Source organism: Bidens hawaiensis, unplaced genomic scaffold, assembly GCF_021521415.1.
Source record: "Bidens hawaiensis isolate Kalapana, Puna unplaced genomic scaffold, B.hawaiensis_p1.1 tig00012744_1, whole genome shotgun sequence".
NCBI classification, from domain to species: domain Eukaryota; kingdom Viridiplantae; phylum Streptophyta; class Magnoliopsida; order Asterales; family Asteraceae; genus Bidens; species Bidens hawaiensis.
The window spans coordinates 261,750-271,492 of NW_027492055.1; the positions used below are offsets into that span (position 1 = coordinate 261,750).

The 9,743-nt window shown below is 34.7% G+C and overlaps 1 protein-coding gene across 1 annotated transcript; it reads left to right on the forward strand.

The window, feature by feature from the left end:
* Positions 1-6,719: 6,719 nt before the first annotated feature.
* Positions 6,720-8,413, forward strand: LOC143542050 (1-aminocyclopropane-1-carboxylate oxidase 5-like). Its single transcript, XM_077034722.1, has 3 exons — positions 6,720-7,124; positions 7,252-7,476; positions 7,578-8,413. The coding sequence occupies exons 1-3, from the start codon at positions 6,915-6,917 to the stop codon at positions 8,181-8,183; spliced, it is 1,041 nt and encodes a 346-aa protein (XP_076890837.1). The 5' UTR covers positions 6,720-6,914; the 3' UTR covers positions 8,184-8,413.
* Positions 8,414-9,743: the final 1,330 nt, after the last annotated feature.

The window sequence follows — 9,743 nt, forward strand, 5'->3', positions numbered from 1 at the left end:
TTGGTGAACCCGCAACCCCAAGAAGAAGCATATACCGTGTAATCAATGCCTTCTTGCTGGTTGTAACCTAGAACGACTAATTGTGCTTCGTTTATCACGATTACCCCACGATCGTACTTTTTACATTTAAATACCCATTTTGTCGGGATAGTTTTCTTAACCCAAACCGGCTGATAAATGAGATCCCAAACTCCCAGTCGCACGAACTGTAGCAGATCTTCCTACATTGCTTCCTCCCATGATGATTTCCAAAGTGCTGTCGAGACACTTGTCGGTTCAATCTGAGATAGGAAACAAGTATATTTGGTGATACTCAATATCCCCGTGGCATGCATATCCGCATATGCACAAATACATTATCGTTCAATAAATTATCGTCGCATACGCTAGCAACCTAACGTTACGTACGAACCCCCTCATTTACATCACCAATAATATTATCCTGAGGATGATAAGAATGAATCCAAAATGTTGGATTCTCAGGAACTACAACATTATCGTTTAATTTTGTGATGTTTTCTTTAGCAAGTTCAGCAGTCAAAGGTTGGGAAGATTCTTCAACTTGTATCTCGGGAATATCTTGAGATTCGACAAATGGAGCAGCGGAAGAATCTACGAAGTCAGCATCATCAAAAGATATAGAAACATCGTCTAATGCTTCAGGTTGATCAAGTATAATAGGTTCATTATAAGAAGAAGACCTCAGAATATCAAATAACTTTTCTTCCAAATATGCATGAACTAAGTCTTCATGTTGTACCTCAACCGAGGGAATAAAAGAATTAAATAGACCTTCATAATTGAACATCCAATCAGGTCCCTTCAAAGTAGGTGGTGTGGTGTACCTTTGACAATCAACATGGTACCACTCCTCAACACATCCAGAAGATAGATTAAATACCTTTTTCTTAGGCAACGCATACCCAAGAAAGACTCCTTCAATCGATTTCTCTTCGAATTTTCCTGCTTCACGCTTCAACAAGATACAAGGACACCTAAATGGTTCGAGAAATTAAGGATTCGGCTTACGGTTATTAAGTAACTCATAACTTGTCTTTTTGAGTTTCTTAACAGTGAGGCTTTCACACCACTTATTTTTCCCGATGGAGATCGATGAACTCGATATTGATCTACAAAATTGAAAACACAGGGTGTTTGTTTCGGTGTGTTTCAGTACTAATCTATGAACGGAAACGACCGAACACGTACATAAGATGTAAATAATAACACGTTAAACCTCGTGTATAAATTTTGGCAGAGTAACGTTACAATCAGTGTCTCGTAAGAAAATGAACTTTGTTCAATGTATAGCATGCAGTATTCACAGCCTCATTCCAGAATTGAACAGGAAGCTTGGAATCCACCAACATTATTCTAGCCGCTTCAAATAAATTCATGTTCTTTCTCTCAGCAACACCGTTCAGTTGTGTCACGTACGGGGCACTATATTCTTGATGAATACCCCTTTACAGACAGAAGAATTCCATCATATTCTTGAATTCCGTGTCGTTATCACTTCTAATTCATCTAACTTTAAATTTATAAATTGATTCGATCTTGGTGATCAAATTTTGCACAAGAACCGGTGTTTGAGCTTTTGTACTCATAAATAACATCCATGAGAATCGTGAGTAGTCGTCGGTGACAACTAAATAATAAAGATCTCCAGCAATACTCAGTCTATTCACATGACCAAACAAATCCATGTGTAGACGTTCGAGAGGAGTATCAATGCATTGACCATCTTTAATGATGCGGCGATCGTCATTGTTAAAAAACCGGTTCAACATTCTAAAACCAAGCACAAAGACATTAAAATATATATCATTAGAGATTTCTACGAACGGAAATTGATTCATTTAGAACAAGTTCACGCTGATAATAATGTGGCGGACTTATTTACTAAACCCATTGGCACATCTCGGTTTAATGTGCTTGTAGGGTTCCTAAAAACGCATCGTTTCGATGATTGATTTTTATGTCTAAATTTGTACATACAACTTTTTTTTTCTTTTTAGTTTTCTTTATGCGCAACTTTAAGGGGGGGGGGGCAAAAATACACAAAAAAAAGTGTGTGTGCGTTTAGGGGGGGGGGGGGGGAAAGGCAAAAATACAAAAATAGTGTGCGTGTGTTTTACTTGCTTTTGTTAGAAATACAAAAATATTGTCTCGTTGCATTTGGTAATGATATGAATCTTCATGTGAATAGTAAGAGCAACACACGTAAGGTACTGAAGCAGAAACAGATAGACTCTGTAATCTATGTGTTGGTAGACTCAGCCCAAGATAATGAAAAATCGGTCTGACCGTTGACTTGCTGGAACCTAATTGAACTTGTTCTATGTGGGACACATCTTGGGGTCTTGTAAATTTAACTAAGTCTTGTGTAAGGAAAGGCATGAAAGGTCGGTTCATACACAAGCTCATTGGTGTTTGGTCAACCAAATAAATGCAATATTTTAATTATGACAGTTCATAAAAGGTTCAAAAAGTGTTAATAAATCAACAAAATGTTGATGAAAAATATACAAACTTAATGGGTTAAAGTTAGAACTATAGAGGTGGGTCATCATTATAATTCCTAAACACCTTGAATGTAAGACATGTAATTCTGCATTGCGTGGCATATAAGTCCAGCGTTCAACCTTAATGTTTGATTTTGCAAAATATTCCAAGTTTGTTAAAAAAATTGTTCTGTCATTAAAAATTTTTGCCAACATCAGGGGGTTGAAATGAAGTTGGGGTAACTGGGTTTGGTAAACCCAATAATGAAACTTGGCAAAGTGGTTTCTAGGCTTTCAAGTGTGGGTCCCATTAGATCATGCAAACCTAAATTGTGTCCAGTCTTATTTACTAACTAAGCATTAAGGGCATGGGTTTAAGTGGACAACAATACTGACAATAGACCAGATCTTACCAAAGTATGTGAGTGCTGTAAAGCGTTCCTTAATTGAACCTAGAACGTTTGATCCCAAAAAGTCAATAAAAGTTGTAAAAAGGATATTTTTAATTTTTTTATTTTTGAGTTTATTTTATTTATATTATTCTCTGTAAATATATTTTATCATCGAAACAAGCGCGCTATGGGAATTGTTTTCGTTAGAGTGTTTAAACTGTTGAATCGTGTTTATGGTTGTTTACCATTATTGGCCCAGTTGACTGAAATCTCTAGAAGCCTAAATTCGGCCCATGAGTATCAAATACTCATGATTTAAAGATTTTAGGGGAGTGTTATTGTCTAATCAATCTTTCAAAATTAAAACCATTCTCTCTCTCTCTCTCTCTCTCTCTCTCTCTCTCCAAACCAAAGACTCTAGAGCTTCCATCATCATCTTCATATTCTTTATATAAGTTCTCGGTTCTTCATCATCATCTTCATATTCTTTATGCTTCGTTAAAGGTTATCGGTTCTTCATCTAGGTAAGAAAGCTCGAGTCATTGTAGTATTGACACTCTTGTTATAGTTTGTTTTGAAGATTAGTGTCGTGTTTTCTAATTGCATAAGGTTCTTATATTTACAAGTGATTTCGGTTTAATTTTCTGAAATTTTTTTGATATATTGATGACAATATCATTATGTTGGAGAAACTGACTCAGAAACAAGGACTCGTGGATGCTGATGACTCTTGGTTTTTGGTTGACCGAAAATGTATGTGGTTGACCGAAAGAAAAACTTATCTGATGATTGTAATCTAGTTTGTGTGTTATTGTTTGTTTGTTGCAGATGAGGGTTAATCAGATAGGGTTGTGGATGATTCTTTTCAGGAACAAAGTGAAGATAACGTGGCGTCAAGAGGAACAGAAGTTATCATTTTGTGGGATTTCCAAAAGTGCAATGAAAAGACGAGCAAAAAGAAGTGTGACTCCAAGAAGACAACAAGTTCAACATATGGATATGGTGCAAAGAGTGGAAAGGAACCTGAAATAGGATCAAGTGCTTGGGTTCAAAAGGTGGTAACGGGCAGTGATGGACCCGCATTGGGTGAAAAGAAAAGTCAAAACGAATCCACGTCAGGATTAGGTTGGGTAAGAAAAAGGACCCAGTTTCTGTGCCAGATGGAATAGGATCAATTGAAAAGGTTCAAGAAAAGGGTGAACAGAAACCGGGTTCATGGGGCCGGAACCGTAAGGCTAAGCAAAAACCGAACCAGGGTGGCAGTTGGAAAAAGAAGGAAAAAGCGGGTTCGATCAGTTGGCGAACCAAATAATGCTCCAAGACTAAACGTACTAGTAACCGCGACAAGACAACATATTGATTCATTCAATCTTTAGAAGTTTTAAGAGAAACTGTTGCATATTTGTTGGCAAGACTTTACTAAGAAAAGCAATAAACCAAGGGGGAGATTGTTAGGATATATTTTATGGTTTATGCTATGTATAATGTTTTTGGTTTTATTTAGTATAAACCAAAAATCCAATGAGAGATTTCGGTGGGCTTGACGGGTTTGGGTTTAAATTGGGCTTGGCCTGTGTGGTTGTACTAACGTATATAAGCTTATGTTTTATAATTTGTTAAGGGTGGCATATAATATTATTCTCTCTAAAGGTGTAACCGGTTTTGGTATTGCGGGATTAAGTGCCCGACGTTTATAATAAATGTGTGCTTTGAATCTCGTGTTTGTATTCTTTTCATCTTTTTCTTGATTCATTACCTGTTTGGATTCCGCACAATCACGTGTTTAATTGATATTACATTGTAGTAATCCAGATTCAGGACCTAGAGACGGCCTGCATTAACCCCATCCCACGAAACTCTGTAACTTTTTTTTCAAATAATTAATATCGTAATAAAAAAAATATCACTTCTTTTATGTTAAATAAATAAAAAAATTGTGTCTTGTTGAAATAATTAAAGCAATTATAGACCGATAAAGATAAGTTAATTTCAGTTGAATCACATATATGGTTTTTCATTTTGTTTTTAACAAACACTTGAGTCGTCCCAAACATGAATTTTCAAAACTCTAGGATAAGAAATTTGAATATAAAATAATGATTATAAGAATCAATCAATAGAAAACCTAACATCAAAGATAGTTAAAAGTTATAACACGTCGATCAATTACTGGATCGCATTTACATTACCTGAACAAACCCTAGAATTGTGGCAGAGGAAGATGACTCATGAAACCCTAGAAGAACGAAACTAATATCAGTAGTAACTCACTAGGATTAGAAATTGTAATATATGATGATGATTGTAAGAAACAATCAACATATGTAACATATCAATTAATTACCTACTGATTCCTTACATGAACAAAGCAGAGCGATTTGTTACAGAGAAGGATGCATGAGACGGTGATAAAAAAACCCTAGCTGAAGAAAATAGGTTATTTCCAACTTTAAATATGACCCGAAAAAATAGTGGGTTTGGATCCAAATCTGGTTTTTGCATCGCTAGCTTTCAGGGCATCATAATAGAGAAAAAAAAATAGGCGGGATTTTAAAGCTAAGAATTAACCATAGCAAGCCAAGCGTACATAATTATTTTATTTTGAGTTAAGTGTCATTTTAGTATATGTGTTTTGTCCAATTACGCAACTTTAGTACCGTTTTTGAATTTATTGCAAATGACTATCTCACTTTTCTAAAACTTGAAATTTTAGTACTTTTTTCTAACCCAGTCTATTTTTTCCGTTAAGACAGAGGTAAATTAGTAATTTCGATTATTTTATTTATTTTCTTTTTTGAGCTAAGTTTCATTTTCAAACATGTGGTTTGTTCAATTATGCAACTTTAGTACATTTTTTTTGAATTTATTGCAACTGTATACTTAGATTAGTTTTGGATTGATAGACAAACCAAAAGAGACATTACATATTACAACTAAAAGGTAACTAAATATATGATAGAAGATGAAAAACAACCATGAAATGTAACATATTTTTTAGCCTTTTGTTCTTGATTGGTCAATTTACTTCTAGTAGCTCAAGATCTGAGTTCATCGTAGCCATTTTTCTTGCATTTTCTTTATATGCATTGATTTTTTTTTTCAAAAGTTCGAGTATGATAACAGTAGCTCTTTAACACATCGGAGGATCAAGCCAAATAACAATCACACAACTTCGCACCTCTTAGTATAACATCAATTGAACTTGTAGATGAATGACGGTTGACGAATCACATGGACAAAACAATATATCATAATTCATTGAACTTGAAGATGAACAGTGGTTAGGGTTTGAAAGATCAATGAACGTGGGAAAAGGGGTTGATCTGTTCATTTAGGGTTAGAGATGATCTTTTAATTGTAATATGTAATGCCTCTTTTGGTTTGCTAGTCTATCCAAAACTAATCAAAGTATTCAGTTGCAATAAATTCAAAAAAATGTACTAAAGTTGCGTAATTAAACAAACCACATGTATGAAAATAGCGCTTAGCTAAAAGAGAAAATAAATAAAATAATCGAAATTACTAATTTGCCCCTGACTTAACGGACAAAATAGACAGGGTTAAAAAAAGTACTAAAATTGCAAGTTTTAGAAAAATGAGGTAGCCATTTGCAATAAATTCAAATCCGGTACTAAAGTTGCGTAATTAAACAAACCACGTATATTAAAATGATACTTAACTCATTTTATTTTATTAAAATGGCAAGATTTTTTTTTCTTTTCCTCATCATACTGAATGGCCTAGCAATTGTTAGGTTAACGTATGAAAAGTCCTTTGTTTACATCTCATTCGTATTAGGTCAACCAAATCTTGATCTTCTTAAAGGGTCCCATTTAAGTGTTGGTTTAGGGTAGAAAAATAATTTCAGCATTTTTTTAAGTTATCATCAACCTCCACCTCCATAAAGTATTGAACATCATTTACACTCAATTAACAGCCTTCCCTTGGTACCAGCTCAATCAGATACCTTTTGCTAACCAGGTATTATAATATATCACAGAGTTGACATTATTCATATATGATGAGACAAACAAAGGCTATAAATACCTTCATAACATATCAGACTTTCCGTACCACATCATACTCAAAATACAACACATATCAACCTTTAGTTCTCATCAGAATAATGCCGATCCCGGTTATTGATTTCTCGAAACTCAATGGTGAAGAGCGAACCACTACAATGGCGCAAATAGCTAATGGATGTGAAGAGTGGGGATTCTTTCAGGTACCAATCTAGCATAACCTTTTATAAGCCCACATTAACATGTATTTATGTATTTATAGACAATATCTAAAAACCACTTGTATATATATATTCTCTTAAACATTGCATATTGCTTTTTTGAACATAGTTGGTGAATCATGGAATTCCAGTAGATCTTCTTGAGAGGGTGAAAAAGGTAAGCTCAGAGTGCTATAAGATGGAGAGAGAAGAAGACTTTTACAAGAACTCGACACCCATTAAACAGTTGAACGTGTTAATTAACGAGAAAAGCGGAGACAAACTCGAAAACATCGATTGGGAAGATGTCTTTCTTCTTTCAGATGATTATGACTGGCAACAACGGGAATCAAGTAAACACTGATTGATACTACATTCTATATATCACTAATCATGTTAAATTAGCTGATTAATGTTTTGCAATTCAAATCTAACTCGTAAATGAATTAATGAATGAATAGGGAAACCATGATGGAATACCGAACCGAATTGAGGAAACTGGCGGAGAAGGTGATGGAAGTGATGGATGAAAATTTGGGGATACCAAAGGGGTACATCAAGAAGGTTTTAAATGGCGGAGATGGTGAAAAGGCGTTTTTCGGGACGAAAGTTAGCCATTATCCAGCATGTCCTCATCCGGAAATGGTGAACGGTTTGCGGGCTCACACTGATGCTGGAGGGATCATCCTTCTTTTCCAGGATGATGAGGTTGATGGCCTTGAGATTCTTAAAGATGGGAAGTGGATCAATGTTCAACCCGTCCGGAATTCCATTGTGATCAATACAGGTGATCAGATAGAAGTTTTGAGCAATGGAAGATACAAGAGTGTCTGGCATAGGGTTAAAGCTAAGTCCAATGGAACTAGGAGATCAATAGCATCATTCTATAATCCATCCTATAATGCAACTATTGCACCTGCAGCCGAACTCATGGATAAAGAGGACGAAAAGGCTACCCAGCTTGGCTACCCAAAGTTTGTGTTTAGTGACTATATGTCCATATACACTGAACAAAAGTTTCTCCCCAAAGAACCGCGATTTGAAGCTGTGAGAGCGGTTTAACGAACACATAACCGGAAGTCGGAATGTGTTATTCAATGTATTGTTATGGTCTTCTGATTACTTTCTGTTTGTAATTTTGTCATTCAAGATTTAAATCTACTTAAAAGTTGTTACTAAGTACACCTGTGTGACTATGGGTTTTGAGAAGGCTTAGTTTTATTATTTAGTATGTTTGTTTATGGATTAACAGATTCAAGGAACCAGAAGAGCTGTAAATAACATGGAGAACCAGATAATGCCCACAAATATTAGGTGTAATGCAATCATAAACATGAACATGTTTATCTTGTTCTGATTATGTGTATTCTGACTTGCCTACAGGATCAATACAATATTTAATATTATATACTAGTCAATGTAGTTGTCCTTAGTGTACTGTACTTAGTTTACGAATCTTAGGTGAGTTAAGTAAATTTTCAACCAGCTGCACATGTCATGATGTCAAATTTGTGGTGTTGACTAAATAGGAAAAGTCAAACCTTGCATCAGTTACTCATTTCCTGACAAGCAGGATGAGCATGGAGTTTACAAATATAATATTCTTGGACATTTGGATATTAAATTACGAGGAAGAAATTTGGCCAGTTTTCTGTAAGACTATAACTGGACTTAATTAAAAACTGAGGTAAATAACCAACAAAATTAAAGGGAAATAACCAACCAAAATCAATAATGAAAGGTTCGACTTTGTTTATGCCTGGTTGCAAAACAACCAAACCACACCAAACCTTTTATAACGTATTTTACTAGATTTATAAACTCATTATTTTTGCATTTTTTTATAACCTGAAGCCCATATGTAAAACCAAGACCGACCCATAACTAAACCAAAATCAAACTATAAAACAAAAGCCAAAACTTCAGTTTTGATTGGGTTTTGAAATGCAAAACCAACCATGCACATCCCTTGTACGAAAGGTACCTTTGGAGGGAGAAGGATGAAAGATATAGCTAGTATGTAAAAGATGGAAATGATTATTGAATGACTTAACTAAATAATTGGTGTCTAATATTTTATGAGAGGAACAAAATTGAATATTAACATTTAAAAGTCATTTATTTAGGTATTCAACTTTCAATTTTGTAATAAAGTTGGATACTAAGTTTGACATCAGTTAAAAACTTAACAGAACGGGAGTCATGTGATAAAAAAATTAAGGGAAATCTTGCCATTACATATTTAACCAATACTAATGTATCAATTGTTTCTTCTTCATTCTATGTTTGTAATACAGAGAAGAAACAAAGTCACAATTAGGGAAACGGAGAACAATGAGCGTGTGGGTAATCAGGACAGAGGTTCAAAACTTTGAATTCGACATGGCTTACGGTACGTAATCTTGGTAATGATATGATATTTAGACCCTTTGTTCTTGATAATGAGAAGAAATTGAAAATCATATGTATTTTTTTTTTGGTTCAAGCCTTCATCCAGAGCTTTTTTCTATCAAAATTCACCATGGTATAGAATTTTTCTATCAAAATTCACCATCGGCGCGCATGTAAACGAGGTGCTCTACCAACTAAGCTACAACCATTAGTGCTTGTAATACATATTTT